At 43.5% G+C, this 21,776-nt stretch overlaps 1 protein-coding gene across 1 annotated transcript in view; it reads right to left on the reverse strand.

The window, feature by feature from the left end:
• The window catches only part of PARP4 (poly(ADP-ribose) polymerase family member 4), a 76,723-nt gene that overhangs the window by 19,775 nt on the left and 35,172 nt on the right, over positions 1-21,776 (reverse strand). The window contains exons 19-30 of the mRNA XM_061435024.1: positions 21,323-21,369; positions 21,093-21,171; positions 16,461-16,598; positions 12,805-13,000; positions 11,796-11,863; positions 11,045-11,232; positions 9,288-9,387; positions 7,221-7,391; positions 6,882-6,962; positions 3,498-3,578; positions 2,155-2,250; positions 1,433-1,555 (exon numbers count right to left, since the gene is read on the reverse strand). Coding sequence (XP_061291008.1) covers positions 1,433-1,555; positions 2,155-2,250; positions 3,498-3,578; positions 6,882-6,962; positions 7,221-7,391; positions 9,288-9,387; positions 11,045-11,232; positions 11,796-11,863; positions 12,805-13,000; positions 16,461-16,598; positions 21,093-21,171; positions 21,323-21,369 — 1,368 coding nt within the window. The remainder of the gene's footprint in view (positions 1-1,432; positions 1,556-2,154; positions 2,251-3,497; positions 3,579-6,881; positions 6,963-7,220; positions 7,392-9,287; positions 9,388-11,044; positions 11,233-11,795; positions 11,864-12,804; positions 13,001-16,460; positions 16,599-21,092; positions 21,172-21,322; positions 21,370-21,776) is intronic.

Below are 21,776 nucleotides of genomic sequence, written 5' to 3' on the forward strand. Positions count from 1 at the left end.
AAAGTTTTTGATATTAATAAAGTCCAGTTCACCAATTTTTTTTTTGTGGTTTGTTCTTTAAATTTAGGAAAGCTTTGTACAACCCTAGCTCATTAAGGTTTTCTCCTGTTTTCTTCCCAGATACTCAGGTTTCAGCTATTACATTTAAGCCAATAATCCAGTCAATCTTTTTACATGGAGTGAACTAAGGGTAGAGGGGTTTTGTTTTGTTTTTTGGTACATGACTATACAATCTTTTCAGAATCTTTTTTTAAAAAGATCGTTTTCCCCCATTGAATAGCCTTGGGCCTCTGTAGACAATTGGCCCTATATATCTGGATATATTTCTAGATTCTCCATGCTGTTCCAATGGTCTAGATGTCCATTTTATGTTAATACCACACTTTCCTACTTACTGTGGCTTTATAGTAAGCCTCAATATCAGATGGTGTAAGGCCTCCAACCTCTTCTTCCTTTTCAAAGGTGTTTTAGCTAGCCAAGATCCTTTACATTTTGTTCTTTAGTTGCCGAGTTGTGTCAGACTCTTTGCAACCCCATGGATTGTAGCCCGCCAATTGTAGGCACCTCTGTCCATGGGATTTTTCAGGCAAGAATACTGGAGTGAGTTGCCATGCCCTCCTCCAGGGGATCTTTCTGACCCAGGGATCAAACTGGTGTCTATTATGTCTCCTGTGTCAGCAGGCAGGTTCTTTAGCACTGGGCCCACCTTGGAAGCACATAAATTTTTTCCCTTGGATTTTAAATCCTTAGATTTTGGCAGTTTTACTTCTCTAATTTGGATACTCCAGAGTCTTACTACCACTGTTTTGTTCCTTTGCTTTTGTATATATCTTCCAGGTTTTATTTCCCTGGAGAATGGAATGGCAACCTACTCCAGTATTCTTGCCTGGAGAATTCCAAGGATAGAGGAGCTTGGTGGGAGTCCATGGGGTTGCAAAGAGTTGGACATGACTAGTGACTAACATCTTCCAGTTTTTATTTAAGTTGTGCTTCTCAACTTCTATCATGTGGTCACAAAGGCCACAGCATAAAGCACTACAAACTTTAATAAATATTGGTGGTGAAGTTAGATAATTAGATAGGCTTTTATCACTACTTTCAGGATGAACTGCCTGTCACTCTTAGAGATAAGGCCTTTGGCTTCCTGAACCACAGTTTGTCTGTAACCACTATTGTTCCTCTTTTACACTTTATAGCTACATTTGTAAATGGAGCCTTTCTCACATAACAGCATTTTTAAAAATGTGCAAAAATTCCCATCATCAGGGAGACATCAGTATCTGCGTATACAGATCAAAAGGGTGCTATTTTAGCGAAGGGTTCCCCTTACCATCATAAAAGCATGAGCACACAATTGATCAATTGTATCAATTGATTTGTAATCACAACTTGTACACACAATTATATCAATTGATTTGTAATCAACACTCACCTGCATCCTGCTGGCATCTGGTTGTTCCCCCTCCCAGCTCATGTATGGCAGAAAATCTATGTCTTCTTTGGCAATAAGTTCCAAAGTATTTGGAATATCAGGAGAAGGTGACTCATTACCATACTATATTGAATAACAATCAGGTAAAGAGAAAACAGACATTATCACATTAAATTATTATTACAAATTCTAAAGCCTCATGAATGTTTGGTTTGGAATATGTTTGGGGGTCGGACTGGATCCTGTGTCCTGGGGGAGAAGATGGTCAGGTTGGGGTGAGGGTCCCCTTCATAGAGCACCTGCTGGGTGGCGCTGTACCAAGTGCCTTGGAGGGCTCTCCTCGCAAACTGTGTAGACGAAAGGGCCACTCACAGGGTAAGGGGAGCCCAGGCCTCTCTTATTTTCTGAGGGTCAAGAATTAATAAAGGTGAGAAATGCCAAAAATGTAACAAATTGTAGTATATCTTAAAATTCACATATTCAACAATTTGTTACATTTTTGGCATTTCTCATCTTTATTAATTGTGTACTAATTCAACTGTAACATTAAAATAACAGCACAGGTAACTCATGCAGAGATCACGCAAGCCCTGTGCCCTGCGTGGATAAGAGGCTTTCTGCTGCTTTTCACAGACGCAGGGGCCACCAGTGACAGCGAAGGCAAGAATCATCTTCTTAGCCCGCAAATATAGATAAAATGACGGTGAATTAACAATACATACCCTTTTCTCCACAGCCACAAAGCTTGTAAACTGTGTTATGAGAGAGTTTTCTTTACTGAGTTTAATAATCAGAGATTTTAAAGTTTGCTTCTTCATCTAAGAAAAATGAATAATAAGACAGAATAATAATGAATAACAAATGAAATCATGTCCTATTGACCAATTAAATGAATACTACATAATACAAAAAGGTGTCTTTCTATAAGAAGTAGATAATGGCACCCCACTCCAGTACTCTTGCCTGGAAAATCCCATGGATGGAGGAGCCTGGTAGGCTGTAGTCCATGGGGTCGCTAAAAGTCGGACACGACTGAGCAACTTCACTTTCACTTTTCACTTTCCTGCATTGGAGAAGGAAATGGCAACCCACTCCAGTGTTCTTGCCTGGAGAATCCCAGGGATGGGGGAGCCTGGTGGGCTGCCGTCTATGGGGTCGCACAGAGTCAGACACGACTGAAGTGACTTAGCAGCAATTTTATAATTAGGATTTCCAACGCAACATTGAGTCGATGGCTCTGCCTAAGTATCTCAAGTGGCTAACCTGCCATTTCCTGCAAAAATTGGGCTCAACGAGAGGCTAAAGTACAGAAACAGCAATTCATATTCATGAGCTTCTTGTGGCTTGTGGTGTGTTTATAAGGAGCCCTCAAGGTCAAGGCTGCTGAGCTGCCAAGACCTGTCACATTGAGTCTGTCTCTCACTGTAAAGATGAGGAGCCCAGGGGTGTCAGGAGGTAGAGGGACTGGTCCAGGCTGGTTTGCCAGTGCGGCTGGTCAGCTGCCCTCAGATGGAAAAGGACCCTGAGCAAAGCAGGACCAAGGCTGCTGACCTGAGGGTGAGAAGGAGGGTGCTGACCTCTGAGGGAACCAACTGCCTGGGGAGGAGTGTGCTGAGCGCTAATGCTCCAGCCATCATTTGACAGCAGTCATCTGGGTATGGGGTAGCAGAGGGAGTCCCCTGCCAGGGCCTCAGTGGCTCAGTGATGGGGGGGGGCAAGGTGGGCTTGGCTCTGCTGAGCTCCCCAGGCGGCTCAGCCCCCCAGACCCGGCCTTTTCATCACAGATGGAGACATTCACCCTACAACACACAAGCACCTAGGTGGTGTCTTTACAGGCACCGAGGGAGGTGTCTGAGTTTCCTTTGTTCTGTCAATAATTCATTAAATAAGCTAACTAAAAACTAAATCAAGTAACTATGGGGCACCCTGCACCCCGGCATGGAAAACACGGCAATGATGATAGGGGTCCCTTTCCATCTGCTGATCCTCATTCACATTTCCAAGGATAAAGCAACTCAAGAAAGGCCAAAAAAACAGACAATGGCTTTCACATGAAAAAGCAAACCTCGTGATTCACTTCGTTTTCGTGGAGAATGCCATCTTCATAATCTCTTATCAGAGCTTGAGCTGCCAGCTTGTGAATCATCTGTTCAGGCACCAAAGGAAAAAAGATTCTAATTCATGTCATACATAGGAAATTATTTACATAATTGAGATGCATTTGCATACAATGAAATTCACCCCCTTTAGGTGTGCAGGTTGATAAGTTTTAACTAATGTAGATGCTGTGTGGGCTTCCCTGGTGGTTCAGCTGGCAAAGAATCCGCCTGCAATGTGAGAGACCTGGGTTTGATCCCTGGGTTGGGAAGATCCCCTGGAGAAGGGAAAGGCTACCACTCCAGCATTCTGGCCTGGAGAATTCCACGGACTGTATAGTCCATGGGGTCGCAAAGAGTCGGACATGACTGAGCGACTTTCACTTTCACAGACTGTATGTGGGGGCTTCCCTGGTGGCTCAGCTGAAAAGAATCTGCCTGCAATGCAGAAGATCAGGGTTTGATCGCTGGGTTGGGAAGATCCCTGGGAGGAGGGCATGGCAACCCACTCCAGTATTCTTGCTTGGAGAATCCCATGGACAGAGGAGCCTGGTGGGTTACAGTCCATGGGGTCACAAAGATTCAGACACGACTGAAGTGACTGAGTATACATGCATACAGACGGTGTGTGAGCACCACTGAAACACAGACAAGGGGATTTCTTCCCACTAAAACCTCGTGTCGTGTCGCTGTGCAGTCACCTCCAGTCCTGGCACCCATTCGTCTCCATTCTGTCCCTATAGTTGGCATTTTCTATACACGTGTGACCTGCTCTACTGGAAGAGCCAGCCCAGGGCTGTGAGGCCTGACTGTGATCTCCACTCTGAAGGGGCCACAGCCAGAGCACCAGGAAGTCAAGGGCCAGGGCACCACCCTTTCCTCAAATGGCTGAAACAACAGGACTCAAAAGGCAACGTCTCCCATCAGTGACAATTCCAACTCCTGCCATTTTTTACTGGTAAGGCCACGATTCACAGTGGAAAGACAACTATAAAAATTGTGACTTTATGGAAAATGACCTGCTCCCAGGTAAAATCCCACTGAGATTCAGTTTTTCAGACAATACAAAGATACCCTTAAATTCTATACATAAGTCATTGGCAAGTAATAAGTTTTCATTCAATGCCAAAATGAAAGCTTTGCTTTAGTTTTGTTGTTGTTGTTGTTGTTGTTTAGTCACTAAGTCATGTCCAACTCTTTTGGGACCTCGTGGATTGTAGCCTGCTGGGTTCCTCTGTCCATGGGATTTCCCAGGCAAGAATACTAGAGTGGGTTGCCATTTCCTTCTCCAGGGGATCTTCCCCACCCAGGGATCAAACCTGTGTCCCCCGCATTGGCAGGTGGATTCTTTACCACTGAGCCACAGCAATGTCTGATTATATAGATATAAATAAGGAATGGTTGTCTGGTTATATAAATACTCCTATGAATAGTAGTAGTAGTTACTGCCTCAGTCGTGTCTGACTCTTTTCAACCCCATGGACTGTAGCTCACTGGGCTCCTCTGTCCATGGAATTCTCCAGGCATACAGCATAGACAGGTTAGGAGTTTTCCAGATCTAACTATAGCAGATTTGGTACTAATGCAAATACTACAAATTCATTTGCTTTTAATCCAAAAATAGGAAAAACAAAAACACATCCTCAATATACAATGTTTTATTCATCATCCAGTGCCGGGAGCCGGTGAGGCATTCCACTCATGACAAAGGTCATGAGGAATGAGGCTCGGCAAATGCAAAGGCGGGATCGAGCCTCAGGAGTCCCCCCGGATATTCTCGAGCATCTACCCCCCAAAAAACCAGAGTCTGCCTACTTTACTGCTTTGTGCTCTCACCTCTGACTTTACTGGGGGCTGTCCCCTACCACCATCTCCCTCTCTCTGTCAAAGAGTTAACTTACAGCTCCAATTAATAAAGGTCCTGGGCAATTAGGAGTGTTTAAATCCAAACCCCTCAGATGGCTCTCTAACTCGCCTGACAAGTTTACCCGGACTCCTGCAGCTATGCATACGATTGTTTACAGTCTCCCAGCCTCGAGAGGCACGGAAAGCTTAAGGTATTCAAATAGCTTAGAGCCTCTCAGAGAGTTAAAAACTGTCAGAATAAACTAGTAAAGGATTTCATTGATGAGTCAATGCTTGTTGCCAAGTTTTCACATCCTCTGAATTGTATCCTTGAATGTGTATTAATTAATAGTGGGTATGTAGAAAAAATAAGTAGTGGCCTTGGTGTTAGTAACTTTAGACCCTTAAGGTAATAAATTCTTTCCTTTGTTGTAAACCCATTACACATCCGCCCTATAGGAATGCAATTTTATCTTTGGAAGATGGCGCCACACCTTAAAATAATTACTCTTAGAGAAAATAAGTCTTTGTTGATAAGTCCTTGTCAAGAGTCATAAAATGTTAGTAGGCCTTCTGGCCAGAAGATGATGTAAATCACCTAAACCATTTGTATACGATAAATTTGCAGGAAAGAAACCCTGGTTTTTGATAAGAATCAAAGACTGCTGACTTTGCATCCCCTATTATCCTCTATGTGTAACTTAGGGTATAAAAGCCCCTGTTAAAAATAAAGCTATGGGCCTTGCTCACCAGCGCTTGGTCTCCCCATGTCATTCTTCCCTTTAACTTCCAGCTGAGTCTCCATCTGGAGCGCGGAACCCACCACGCTTACTAATTATGCCTGGGTTTCTAAGACCCACTCGAGAAGGTGTCTAGGGTGAGGCACCTTCCGCTATTTGAGAGGGCGCCTGCGGCCTACATAAGTGGTGCAAACTTCTTGTCTTGAAGTTTTATTGGTCTCCCGCGTAAACCAAGCTACTCAGCCTCTTTTCTCCACTGAATTTTCCTACTGAGCTATCCTCATTCTATTATTCTTTATATCTCTAATTAGCATATAAATAGTCGCCTAGGCCGTCTCTCCTTCGAATACCCTGGATCAGCTGGGGCTGGTCCCCGGCAATCCAGTACAGTTATACTCAGTATTCTAAAATAAGAGGCAAGGACCAGGCACTGCAGGTACACTGAACTTGTAGGGAGACATGCACATCTTTGAGAACCACCTTTAAAGGTTTCATTCACAAAACACCAGGTTTAACTGCAGTTATTTATGCCCACTGATGCCCCTGTGGATACTCCTGGACTCAAGACCCCGGATGAAGAGCTGCTGCCTTAGAAACTGATGGTCAGTGTCCTCGCTTGTGGAGATAACAACCCTCCACATCACATCAGGTGCTAAGATGTCAACACAGAAAACAATGCAGGAAGGACGTGGTGCATTAAATATGAAAATACAGAATTATTTTAACTTTCAAAAACAGTGAGTGCACAGTTTAAGTTTTTAATCTCACCGTTCCAGTTGTCTTCTGAAGTTCAGTAGTTGACACCACTGTAGAATACTCTCTCTCTTGAATCAGCGCATGTAGAGTTGCCTGAAATGGGAAAAAAAATTCCTTATAGTTTTTCTACTTCATAATGTCCTGGTTAGTTCAACAGTGATTCTTTCAGTGATTTTAATGAGAATTAAGAGGCTCTCCAGTGCCCTTGGTTAACCAAGCACTGTGATCCCAGGAAAAACTGTGTAGCATATTATGACTTGGGGGGTAAAGGAAAGGGAAGAAAAAAGAAAAAGAAAGTTATTAGCAAAACACATTGCTGTTCCCATAATAAAAAGCCTGCGTGCTCCTCACCTGTGTACAGTGAGGAGTGAGCCCGTAGACAAGGAGTCGCTCGCTGTGGAACAGGGACTGCACCTGGGTGGGGGCCTGCAGGGGTGCGGGCGTGTCCGTGCTCAGCTGCTGCCATTTGACGGAGACCGAGTGGCAACTGGGAGAACTCAGCCTATCCATCTGGGCTTCTATCTATTTATCAAGAGGAGTTATTTCTCTTTCAGTGTTACATTCAGAAAATAGTTACCTAACACTTAAAAATGACTTTACATTCTGTCCTTTGGGAATTGTAGCTCTTTTTTTTCCCTCCTTCCTGCTACTGGGTATATTTCCAACAGGATTCTAAGTCAAATTTTTAATAATAGCACTAGCACACAATTTAAATTCACAAACCATCTTAGAATTATTCTATTAATTAATTACCAATAAACAACTTTGTCGTGTAGTAGATTCCAGTTATAAAAATTAACCCTACAAAGGACTTGAATAGACATTTCTCCAAAGAAGATATGCTAATGGCCAATCAGCACATGAAAACATGTTGTTACTAGGGAAATGCAAATCGAAACCTTAATTAGATACAAATTCACATCCATTGGGAGGGCTATATAAAATCAAAAAGTGTGAAAATAAGTGTTGATGCAGATGTGGAATAAACTGGAACCTTGGCACACTGCTAGTGGGAATGTAAAATGCCAGTGAACAACAGTATGCTGCTGCTGCAAAGTTGCTTCAGTCGTGTCCGACCCTCAGCGACCCCATGGACTGCAGCCTACCAGGCTCCTCCGTCCATGGGATTTTCCAGGCAGAAGTACTGGAGTGGGGTGCCATTGCCTTCTCCGCAGAATGGCAGCTCTTAAAACACTAAGTGCAGTTACCACATGACTTAGCAATCCCACTTCTGGGTACTGAAATTAGGGCCTCCAACACATGCCTGTACACCAATCATCAGGTCAGTATGATTCACAGTCAAAAGGCAGAAACAACCCCAGGGTCTAGTGACAATAAATGGATACACAAAATGTGGTGTATACATATAATGGAATATTTTTCAGCCTTAAAAAGGTACAAAATTCTCACATATACTACAACATGAATGGACTTCAAAAACACTATGCCAAATGAAATAAGCCAGGCACAAAAAGACAAACATTGCTGGATTCCACTGATATGAGGTTCCTAGAGGAGCTAAATTTACAGAGACAGAAGAGGGTGGGTGCCAGGGGGTTGGGGGAGCAGGGGTGAGGAGTCATTGTTTAACCAGGGGTAGGGGGTTTCCCTGGGTTCCCAGTGGTTGAGACTCTGTGCTTTCACTGCAGAGGCACAGGTTTGATCCCTGGTCAGGGAACTAAGATTGCTACATGCCACATGGCACAGCCAAAAAAAGAAAAGAATTAGGGATAGACTTCCTGTTTGGGATGATGGAAATGTTCTGGAGCTAGATCATGGTGATGGCTACACAATACTGTGAGTTCACTTAATAACCCTGAATTGTACACCTGAAAATGGTAAAGTTTATGTATATTTTGCCACAATAAAAAATTAATCTGAGCCAAAAAAACGTGTAATATTTCACTTTTAAAAACCAACCCATGACATTATATAAAGCAGAAATCAAACCACTAGCTACAACTGCCTGCAGGGCTCTGGTTAGTGTGTGTTTTGAATCTGAAGCTCATCCAGATGACAAGATGGAATAAATGGCCAAGCTCCATGTGGCTAAAATAAACAGTATGCCGAGGTTTATAGTAATCAGTGGTTAAAGATGGGAAGAGGAATTCATGTTGTCAGAACCAGGGTTAAGGCTTGTATCCATGCAATAATACATGAATTGGAAAAAAAAAAAAAAGTTAGCTAGAAGAACGCCCCAGTGGAGTGTTTCCTGTGCAAGCCTAGCAGTAACTAAGGGTGGGAGGGAAGGCTAGGGGTAACTAAGGGTGGGTTACATATGCTTTGGGTACCTTTTTGCCTTTTTCTAGCTCCCTTTTCCATTGATGAAAACACAGAAGTTACTGTCACTAGATTTCTAAGAAGATAAGATTTCCACATTTAAACATAAGACTGAAATAAGATGTTTGAGACACATACCTGTTTTTTCCAGCTATGTTTGGATTTTGAGTTAAAATATTCAAATACTCCAGCGCCATAGTGGGACAGACTCCGTAAGACATGACGATTTGCTGTAGAACTGATAACATTTCACGTTTTAACGGAATTTTAGAAACATGTTGAAGTACACATAGTGAATACTGACACAGCTTAGGACTCAGTGGAAGACACGTTATGTTCTGCAGCTGAAGGCAGATATAAAACTTAGGCCAGAAAGTAGGAAACATCTACAGGTCTGGGTAATCCATGTTCCCACATATCAGAAGACTCATGTCTCTTTCACAAGAGAAAAAAGCATAAATTTCTGGCTTCTGATTCACTGGAGGAGGGAGGAGATGATTCTGAGAAACCTCCGGAGTGTTTGTGACAGGGATGGTGACTGGGATCCACTCTCAATGAATGTCAAAGCTGCCCTCAGCTGATTCTAAAGTCAAGGCTGACAGAAGAGTTAACCAAGCCTGTGTCTTAAAATCTGGTCCACATTTAGATGACAAAGAACTAGGAAGTAACTTTCATTCCGGCAAATGTAATCTTTGATATTTAATTGACAATGTTCTGTTACATTTCTCTCAATTATTCTACAACTAATCAAGAGTACTTTGTTAGAGAAGTTCCTCCTGAAGTATTAGACAAGTGATCAATAATTTTTTCAGAAAAAGAGTTTGAGAAAGATATTCTGGAAATACACTTCAGCCTATTGATAACGTGGGTATGTCTTCGGTGATAAAAACTAACTGATTTGATTACAACACTGATTAGAAAATCCTTAAGACAGAGTCTATATGTATTTACAGCTTTTACAGGTTAGTGAGGGTGCCATGTGAGCCTGAGAGGACCACTTGTTAAACAGGTGGAATAAACAGTCTCTGCTCCTGAAGACTCACGAAATGTGGTTAACATGTGAACACGAATGCGTACATATAAAATGAAGAAGAAACCCGTAGAAAACATTAAAAACTGGACAAACTGTGTCCAAGCTCAGGGTCACCTCCCCCCCCAAATCATGATCTGCTCCCTTTGCTCTATGACTATGGATAGGAGAGCCCTGGACATCCCTCCTCACCCCTGCCTGTGCAGCGGGACGTCCTGCCCAGGGAGGCCGATGCCCACTGGTCAGGACAGTGACCTCACAGCGGGGGAGGGCAGGGGGGCAGGGTCAGGCATGCTGTGTGCAAATGCCAGCATGGCCCCTGCTCTCCGCTGTCTTCCTTATTTTTATACCATAATCCTCAATTCAATGCAAAAACATTAACTATAAATGGGGAGGGAGTGAACCCCAACAGTCGTGGGTTTTAGCTTCTCTAGAGAAAGATTCCTGTACACAGCAGGGTGAGCAAATGCCAGTGAGAAAATGGCATCAGTCAGAGGGGTGCAGGGAAGGGACAGAGCAGCCGGGGGTGGGGTGGGGTGGGGTGACCATCAGCCCTGGGTGTGCCCGGCCTGCCAGGTTAGGTTCAATTATTCAAGTAACAGTCTCCAATACTGAAGTGGAGCTTGCTGGCTGTTTCCATGTATACAAGTTCACGAGATTTTCAGAGTAAGTTTATTAGACCCTCTGTCATTTCCACTTCACAGAATAGGGTGAAGGTGCCCCCCCAGAGGCACGGCTAACCTGAGGCTGCTCAGGCTCTGAGACCCAGGCAGCGGCCGGGGCCAAGAGCCCAGAGCTGGCCCCTCTGCACCAAGCAGCTCCCACCTGCTGACTTTCCCCGTGGGACCGGCCCGCCTGTGCTCACCTGACCCCACAGGAGAACAGCCTGGTGTGTGGCACGCTTCTTCTTACGAGCTGCAAGGTCAGGCTCTCGTTCTGGAGGTGCCCGTCGGATATGAGGAGGATGTTCCGTAACACGTGGGAAGGGTACAGCAAACTTAAATATCGAAGTGTCTTCCAGAAATCTGTGTTTCCCATGGTAGGTGTAGCAGACTGGAGGAATTGAAGCAAAATCATTTACTTCTTTTGGGGTGTCTTCACCACCAACTGTAATTACTTACTGAAGCACACCCCTTATTGAGGGTTATTGTCACCGAAAGGAAATTCTTTCCTAATGATTCATTTGTGGAACAACTATCCTTTTAGTTTATTTCATGTCACACAGTACCTATAATATTATTAGTTGGCGTTTCTTTACGGTTTTCAAAGAACTATTACATCAAAACACCCCTGGGATTGCCAGCTAGTCTGGACCGAGGACACAATTGGTCATTCCTAGTTTGCTCAATTTAAAAAAAGAAAGAAAGAAAGGGGACAGAGCAAAACATTCAAAGCTGTTAATGCTGATTGTATTCAGATGGTGGGACTGTGAATGATTTTTTCTTTATTTTTTAATTTTCCATTTTCTTAATGAGTTCATGTCACTTTTATTAATGAACTAAAAGAGCCCATCCGCATACAGAAATGGAAGGACTAGGGCTTCTTGGGGAGACTGGCAGAACCACTGAAGCCTGACGGAGAGAAGACAGAGGACAAAGGTAGCTACTGGTACTCACCATGATGAACTCTGTCGGCATCTTATTGCTCGTGATGCACTTAGGATATGAAAATAATTCCTTGTAACCTGTATGATAAGACTGGCGTAAGATGTTGCCATTAAATATTCACTTTTTGACCACTAACAAACAATAATAATGGTTGGTAATTTTAATACATAAAAAAAATTCACCACAGCATTCCTTTAAAAAATTCCACTGCATTCAAATGACGCACTTTACTGAGCAAAAACGACCTGGGTCAGGCTGTGCATGAGGAGTCTGCTCTTCAGCCAACTACGTGCAGAGGAAGACACAGGACATTGGGACAGCCCAGGCAGCAGGCCACGCCGCCCTCCGGCCCTCAGTATGTCCCTGCTCATCTGAACTCTCCCCACCAGCAGCAGCAGACCCTGGCTCCTTCCTCCTTCGTGAAGGGGCTGCCTCTTCCACCAAACGGCACAGTAAATAATCAGCAGGGTGTGGCTGTCCCCACACCCCATGCTGCTCCTTCCGAGGGGCTGAGAGGCCCCTGGACCCCACCTGAAGGGGACAGTCCTTTCTTCAGTGGGGCTTGTCTGGTGCCTCCTGAGACTGTTCCTTACAGCTCCTCTACCACTGTGCTGATTTCAGAGGTTCTGTCCTGATCCTTGGACCCTCGAACTCATCAAACCAAGGGTCTCACACTCAGTTCAACTGGTAACAATAACAATAGTAATACTCATCTGGCATTTTCTATATGATAGGCATTGTTTAAAGTCCTTTAAATACATGAGCTCAACCCTCACCACAGCACTATGAGGAGGGACTATTTCTCTCCTGTTATAGAAGAGAGAACCAAGTTCCAGTAAGCTGCCCAAGGCCACATCCAGGGCTCAGGTGCAGAGCTGGGATTCAAGCTGGGGACCTGGCTCCAGAGTTCTTGCTTTTGAACCTCGCTGTGCTGCCGCTCACTCCACAGACAGGTTACAGTCACCCCTTCCCATTGACGTGCTGACACTCTGGAGGAGGCGCAGGGCGGAGCACTCACTTGTGCCAAACTTGATGACGTTCACCTTCTGCTCCTTTCCCACACAGGACAGTGCATGCAAGGCAATCTGTTTGGCTTGCAGGAATGTCTCGCCCTCCATGGAATTGGAGCAATCAAGACAAATAATCACTTCACTCCTCTCAGCTTCGTCAGGGACGGTAATACCAAGATTTGGTTGAAACACAAGCATGCAGGCCTAAAGGGAGAAAAACAGGAGCTAGGCTGGTGCTTCTTATCACTTGAGTTCATCTGGTTATTTACATGCACCCAGAGACCCAGAACTTCACTCTAAAACCCATGCCACAGCTTTTCTGAACGATGCACTCATAGTTGGGACAGTTATAAAACACTGAGTCACCAATCTAAACAATGAGGCCCTATGGGCTCAGGCCCATGGTTTCTCACTACTTCTCAGAGCCTCATGGGAATGTGCCACTTGTCAATGGGAATGGCTGGCAAAAAAAAAAAAAAAAATCCTCTAAGCCTCCAGAAGGGAGATACACCCCACACTAATGTACATAGGAGTGTGCACTTCATCAGGAGCATAGCAAGTGTACAACAACCCACGTCACAGGCAAGATGAATGAAAAGGTACTAATTCTTGCTACTTACAGGGTTCAGCAACTTACCCTGCCCCTTTAAACCACAATCAGCTGTTGCACTTCAAAGACCCTTGAGTTTGTACACACCTAGTGAAGGCAATGGCACCCCACTCCAATGGTACTCTTGCCTGGAAAATCCCATGGATGGAGAAGTCTGGTAGGCTGCAGCCCACGGGGTCTCTAAGAGTTGGACACGACTGAGCGACTTCACTTTCACGCATTGGAGAAGGAAATGGCAACCCACTGCAGTGTTCTTGCCTGGAGAATCCCAGGGGCAGGGGAGCTTGGTGGGCTGACGTCTATTGGGTCGCACAGAGTTGGACATGACCAAACTGACTTAGCAGCAGCAGCAGCAGTATCTCACAAAACCCTCTAAGGTACAAACAAGATACACATGTACCTAGGATTTGCAACATCTGGCATAAATGTGTAATTTTTATTGGAAAAGATTTACTTGTAAAATCTGAAAACTTTATAATCAGGCAAAATACTACTATAAAAACAAAAATAATAAGATTTATTCAAAAATGAGATGGCCTATAGGAGATCAAACAAAAAGCAGAATGTCAGAGCTGGGGTTCCCAACGTGAACCTCATAAACCCCTGAGAGGTTCAGAACTGATACAGAATTAATATCTGAACATTGCTGTGATATCAAAAGTGTCTTCAGGATGAATAAATAATGAATATGTCCCAGTCTCTGGCACTGTGGTGTGTGATGACTGAAATGCACACACTGACCTTTTATCTTATAACCAACCAACACTCAAAATAGAACTACTATTACTTTCCATGAAAACTTTCCTCCAGATTTACTGGACACGATTTACATACAGCATTGTGTAAGTTCAAGATTTACAGTGCAACCATTTAGCACACAGTACTGTGAAATGACTACCACAATAAGGTTAGCTAGCAAGAACATCTAAGATTTAGCCTCTTAGCAACCTTCAGATACACAACACAGTATGCCTAACTACAATCATCATCCTACATATTTGATCCCCAGAAATTATTTGTGTTATACCTAGACTTTAGTATCCTCGTACCAACACCACCTTATTTCTACTCCCCCACCCTTGAGCCCTGGTAACCACCACCATTCTACCCTCTGTTTCTGTGAGCCCAGCTTTTTCTAAACACCACATGTAAATGAGATTATACAGTATTTGTATTTTTCTGTCTGACTTGTTTCACTTAGCATGATACTCTCAAGGTCTATCTGTATTGTTGCAAATGGCAAGATTTCCTTATTTTTTATGGTTGAGTAATATTCTACTGTATGTGTAGGTAACATATATTACATATGTGTTGCACATGTTACACATATGTGTATATATTTAATTTTCTTTATCCATTCATCCATCAAAGGACACTTGGGTTGTTTCCATGTCTTATTATAAATAATGCAGCAATGAACACTGGGGTGCGAGTATTTGAGACAGCAATTTCATTTCCTTTGAAATATACCAAGATATGGGATTGCAGGGTTATACAGTAGTTCTATTTTGTAATATTTATTTACTATTTATTCTTGACTGTGCTGGATCTTGGTTGCTGCACACGGCTTTCTCTGGCTGTGGTGAGCAGGCTCTTCCCTCTAGTTGTGGTGCTCGGGCTTCTCATTGCAGAGATGGGAGCAAGGGCTCCAGGGCATTTGGGCATCAGGAGTTGCGGCTCCCAGGCTCTAGAGCACAGGTTCAGTATTTGTGGAGCATGAGTTTAGCTGCTCTGCAGCATGTGGGATCTTCCCGGACCTGCACTGGCAGGTAGATTCTTAACCACTGGACCATCAGGGAAGTCCTAGTAGTTCTATTTTTTGAGGATCCTTCACACTGTTCCCCATAGTGGCTACACTGGATTACATTCCCATAAATAATGTCTGAGCGTTCCCTTTCTTCCACTTCTTTATCAACACTTGTCTTTTTGAAAACAGTCGTTCTAATGGGTGTGAAGTGATACCACAGGTCTTCATTTGCATTTCCTCGATGATTAGTGATGCTGAACATCTTTTCATGAACCTGTTGCCCATTTGTTTGGGGTACATACAAAGGATGTCTTATTTGACCATCTTGCTGATATTGCTCTCAATTTTTATTTTAATTAGAAGAGATTATAACAGCCACATAATATGGTCTAACAGCCGTAAATAATTTTCTATCTTTTTACAGTATCAATGTTTTAAAAGCTGTAAAAAGTATACAGACTAACCAATGTAATATATGAAGGCACATTTTCTTTTTGTTAGGGATTAAGGTAAAAAAAAAAAAGTTAGGGCTTCCCTGGTGACTCAGACAATAAAGAATCTGCCTTTATCCAGAGACCTGAGTTTGATCCCTGGGTCAGGAAGATTCCCTGGAGAAGGGAATGGCAACCCACTCCAGTATTCTTACCTGGAGAATCTCATGGACAGAGGACCCTGGCTGGCTACAGTCCAAGGGGTCGTAAAGAGTCAGACACAACTGAGCAACGAACACTATTAAGGTAAAAATTGCTTCCCAGGTGGTGCAGTGGTAAGGAATCTGCCTGCTAATGCAGGAGACACAAGAGACTTGGGTTCGATCCCTAGTTTGGGAAGATCCCCTGAGGAAGAAAATGGCAGCCAGCTCCAGTACTCTTGCCTGGAAAATCCCATGGATGGAGGAGCCTGGTGGGCTATGGTCCATAGGGTCGCAACAGAGTCAGACCCAACTTAGCTACTAAACAACAACAAAGGTAAAAATGACAATTTTTATGGGAAATATGCCACATGGGGGCTTTGCTTGAAACCACAAAAATTTTTCATTCTTGATGTCGTTAAGTATTTTTGGGTTGTGCCTCTCACATGCAGGGATCCCAACCAAGGATTGAACCTGAAACCTCTGCTGTGGAAACACTAGACTGCCAAGGAATCTCCTCTATCACGAATATTTTTCATTGTAAAGTCCTGGGGTGGTGAGAGCTCTTTATGTAACGCTAGCTTTTCAAGACTATCAATCATTTCCAAATTTAAATGATCTATCCTAAAATACTTTTTCAACAGTATCTCCTACTTCTAAGTAAGAATGAGTATACCTCGCTTTCTTTTTCTGGATGCTTTTCAACCCACATTCTTGGGAGATACACATCAACCAAACCGATGAGGAGAGAAAATCCATTGCTGTCTAAGGAGCTGCCTTCCACAGTACTAATCACAGCTTTGCAGTCTGTTCTCTGCAAACAAACAACCGTGAGAACAAAGTAAATAAGTGAATTACACCATACTATCAAGTAGCAAATCCATGCATGATTTACATAACTCTATTAAAAATCAACAATGTGTCAACAGATCCCCAAATTGTGAACTGTAGGTTTTACAAGTGTGACCAAGATCACGTTTTTTTTTTTTTAAAACAAGAATAAAATTCATTTATTATTTTTTTAATACAAATTTATTTATTTTAATTGGAGGCTAATTACTTTACAATATTGTATTGGTTTTGCCATACATCAACATGAATCCGCCATGGGTGTACATGTGTTCCCCATCCTGAACCCTCTTCCCACCTCCCTCCCCATACCATCCCTCTGGGTCATCCCAGTGTACCAGCCCCGAGCATCCTGTATCCTGCATCGAACTTCGACTGGCGATTCGTTTCACATATGATATTATACATGTTTCAATGTCATTCTCCCAAATCATCCCACCCTCATCCTCTCCCACAGAGTCCAAAAGACTGTTCTATACATCTGTGTCTCTTTTGCTGTCTCGCATACAGGGTTATAGTTACCGTCTTTCTAAATTCCATATATATGCATTAGTATACTGTATTGGTGATTTTCTTTCTGGCTTACTTCACTCTGTATAATAGGCTCCAGGTTCATCCACCTCATTAGAACTGATTCAAATGTATTCTTTTAATGGCTGAGTAATACTCCATTGTGTATATGTACCATAGCTTTCCTATCCATTCACCAGATCATGTTTTTATCCTCTTGGTTCTAAGGTACATGTGCTCAGTCGCTCAGCTATGGTCAACTCTTGGCAACCCCATGGACTGTAGCCCACCAGGCTTCTCTATCCATGGAATTTTCCAGGCAAGAATACTGGAGTGGATTGCCATTTCCTTCTCCATCTACAGTGGATACACACAAGCAAACTCAACCCCCTGGAGACAGTCTCAGACCCTGGACCCAAAGGTGACTGGTCTGTGTATCCCGTTATCTGGATGCAGAAGATAATTACAACACAGAATAGTAAAACAGAAAATCCAACGGGAATTTTAGAATTATGCCTTTATTGTAAAATAGTATTTTTATAAGTATAAAATACCTTCTGAAAATACAGAGGGGAGGCTTTAAGTGACAAAGGCGGCATGGTATATTTCTGGGCCTGCCCTCTGTAGTAAAACTCTCCAGCTCCTCCTCTCAGGAGGTCGTGCCCATTTTTCTGCCCTTGAATGTGCTGTGGCCAAGGGGACACTGGCAGATGGAATGCAGGCAGGGGCTTGTGCTGTGTTTGTGGAACGGGCTGCCCTCCTCTGCTGTGCTGAGCTCTGAGCTAACCTATGGCAGGTGAGAGACCAGGGCCAGCACCCTGGCTGACACCAGGCCGTCAGCCACCTGTCCCAGCCCATCCTGTCCCCAGCAACAGGAGGAAAGCTTGAGAAACAACAAATGCTTATTGTTTTAATCCACAAAATGTTGGGATTGTTACACAGCAAAAGCTCTGATGCCAAGGGGTTCTTTGTTAAGAATTTATTTACATGTGTTTAACTTTATTCCCTTGCTTCCCAGGTGGTGTAGTGGTAAAGAAGCTTCCTGCTAATGCAGGAGATGCAAGTGACACAGCTTCAATCTCTGGGTCAGGAAAATCCCCTGGAGAAGGGAATGGCAGCCCACTTCAGTATTCTTGCCTGGAGAATCCCATGGACAGAAGAGCCTAACAGGCTACAGTCCATGGGGTCGCAAAGAGTCATACACGACTGAGCACATAGACAACTCTATTCCCTAGTAAGATCCCAAAACTCCCTACAATAAAAAGGGCATAAAGACATTGAAAATGGGAACAAAGATAAAAGCAGAGAAGATGCCAGCAAATTTCAATAAGAAGATGGAGAACTGACAGAGCTGTGTTAAGTGATTCAGCCAGAGGAGAGGAAGCCACTGCCCGAGCCCCATGGCGGGGCAGCCATGAGCTGTGGGCTCAGGGCCTGCAGCTCCCTGGGAAGGACCCCTCAGAGGCACCGGAGAGCAGATCATGCCCTGAGCTGTTAGCCCAGGTCCCCTCCCTGCCCTTGGTAGCAAGCAGCTGGCACCTGTTTTCTCACTAATGGAAATTGAGGATTTATTACTTAGAGAAATTTAACCAAGTAGAGTCCAGACTCGGGAGTCCTAAGTATAACGAAGCATAGACACAGAGGGCAGTGAAGTGAAGGCTGGCATCCCCAGTCATACCTGTGAACACCCTGGAGGTACTCTGCACAACCCCGCAAGGGTAAAAACACACAAGAGACTCACCCCGACACCAGCTGACCAGCTGCCACCAGCCTCGAGCCCCCGGGACCCGGGGCCCACTTGCCCCACTTACCACACAGCACGTAACTGACTTCTGAGGACAAACATAGAGAGAGGCCACTCAGATGCTGGAGGAAAAGCCTTTAACATGAAAATGGAGGCCAACTGAGCAAAAAGCCAGAAAAAAAGAGAATACTTACAGAACAGAAAAGAGCTCTTGCCAAAAAAAAAGAGAGAGAGAATGAAAATTTAAATAAAATGGCTGGAACTTACAACTGAGAAAATCACCCAGAAAGCAGGATGAAAGGACAAGGAAATGGACAACAGGAGAGAAAATGTAAGAAAACAAGGGGCTCAATTCAGGGACGTCTCACTAAGAGCCACTGAGAGGCGAAGGGGAGACGGACACTTGTGCATTAAAATATAAGAAGATCCCCCAGAACTAAAGGCCAGGAATTACATATATGATGAATGAATGTCAGGTTCTGATGAACTTTCAGAACATCAGGGATAAAGAGAAGACATGAAATTCTTTCAGGGCTCGAAAACAAAACAACTGCCTATCAAGAACAGGGGATAAAAAGGTTTAATCTCTCGGAAGTAATGCTGGGGGCGGGATGACAATTTTTTCAAGGTTCTGAGTGGGATCACCTACCCACGCAGAAGCACGCAGAAGAGGATGTTTTCAGACGTTCGGGTTATAAGGGAGACTGTGCTGTCAGGTGTTGGGAACTAAAGAGGAAAAGCCTCGTGGACAGCAGCCCCAGGGGAGCAGGCAGGGTCAGGGAAGAGGAGTTGCTGACTCACTGAGACAGCGAAAACAGCCCCAGAGGGGCTTTACATGACAGGTTAGAACAAATGAGAAGAAACAGTACTAGAAGACGAAGAAAATGGCAATTTTTCCCCCCAAGAAATATAAAGAAGTAAAAAGAAAAAAGCCATCATAATACATTTCTTGGCTCAGTGTAATTATCATTTATGTACTCATAATAACTTAAACATTTACTATTGATTTAACCAGGTTTCCCAGATGGCACAGCTGTAAAGAATCTGCCTGCCAAGCAGGAGACATGGGTTTGATCCCTGGGTCAGGAAGATCCCCTGGAGGAGAAAAGGGCAACCCACTCCAGATTCTTGCCTGGAGAATCCCATGGATAGAGGAGCCTGGAGCGCTACAGTCTACAAGGTTGCAAAGAGTTGGACAGGACTTAGTGACTAAATAATAGCAGCAAATTGATTTAACCAAAAACCATACTATAACTCTTGGAATAAGTGGGTTAGAAACATGTGCACTGAGGTGAGAGGAGGGCAAGTGGGTTACATCTTCATCTGCCATAAGAGAAAGAGAATAGATACCTCTGGCAGCCTTAAGAAAGACTAGATGGAGAAAGATCCTCCAGCAAGAAGGAATGGAGACCAGAGAAGACAAGCAGATAGACATTGGAGAGCTTTTTTAAAATCAACAACCACAAAACAAGAACCTATAAACTTAACGAGAGGTGAATGATAGATTCTTATATAGTCACAATGGATAGTTGCTTATAAAAAGCTGTATCTCAGAATAACTTGAATACTTGCAAAAATATTTACAATACAAAGTAGAGTGAAAAAAACAAATGTAAAAATTTATATTCAATATAATGGCCATAAGAGCTTCCTGGGTGGTACTAGTGGTAAAGAACCTGCCTGTCAATACTGGAGACCTAAGAGATGCAGGGTCTCGATCCCTGGGTCAGAAAGACCCCCTGGAAGAGGGCACGGTAACCCACTCTAGTACTCTTGCCTGGAGAATCCCATGGACAGACAAGGCCTGGTGGGCTATAGTCTATAGGGTCGCAAAGAGCTGGACACGACTGAAGAGACTTAACATGTGCACACACATAATGGCCATAACATAAATAAACAGAAGCACACATGGAAAAAAAAAAAAAGATAACTTCTGGAACAGATGTTTGCTCTTCTGAAACAAGAACAAGCAGTAAAAAATTTAATTAAATCTTTGGAAGCCACCAGAAAAGAGCTAAACCATGTAAAGTCAGTCTCTGTCCCTAGACGGTGGTGTGGGGAGGGGTGAGGCAGGACCAGCTGCTGCTCCTGATTATAAGCTGATGTAATTTGGTGTAATTTAACTTAAACCACATGCATGTATTGCTTTGGAAAACTAACGTTAAAATACGAGTTCTTAAGAAGTGAAAGCAAAGACCTACTAACCTTTTTTCTCAGGTCGTGCGTGTCACTGGAGATGAATTCAATCATGTGCGGCATCTCGATAGACATGCTCAGAGAAAAGCTACCGAAGTGAACAGAGAGGTGGCTCAATCCAACATCCCAATTACTGACCAACTACATGCAGCTCTTCTGTGTAATTTTTAATGATAACTTAAGCTATAAAATGAATGTTCACTGAATGATTGACAGGTTTTTGTATTTTAGGTACTAACCTTTGCTTTGTTCCTATTTCCTTTATACAAATCTTCTCCACTGTATCCTGTGAAAAGAAAAATACATATGCACAACTAAGTATCTGCTCAGTTTCACCACAAGAATCCACACACACACACAAGTACACAATTTATACAGATGCACACAAAGCAGGGAGTCTGAACACTGTATGGAAAGCAGCAACAGCAGCTTTGGTGGTGTCTCTGGCGACGGAATTAAGGATGGTTTAAAGTTTCCTCTTTGGCTTATTGGCGTTCTTTATGCTTATCAAAATTCTTCATAATGAGCAGGCAGTACCAACATAAACTTTAAAGAGACTGAACAGAATAAAAACAGGATGTCATTGAGCATATCTGTGTTTATTCTCTTCATCTCACAGACGTTCAGTTCAGTTCAGTCACTCAGTCGTGTCCGACTCTTGGCGACCCCATGAATCACAGCACGCCAGGCCTC

Source organism: Bos javanicus, chromosome 12 (genome assembly GCF_032452875.1).
Source record: "Bos javanicus breed banteng chromosome 12, ARS-OSU_banteng_1.0, whole genome shotgun sequence".
NCBI classification, from domain to species: domain Eukaryota; kingdom Metazoa; phylum Chordata; class Mammalia; order Artiodactyla; family Bovidae; genus Bos; species Bos javanicus.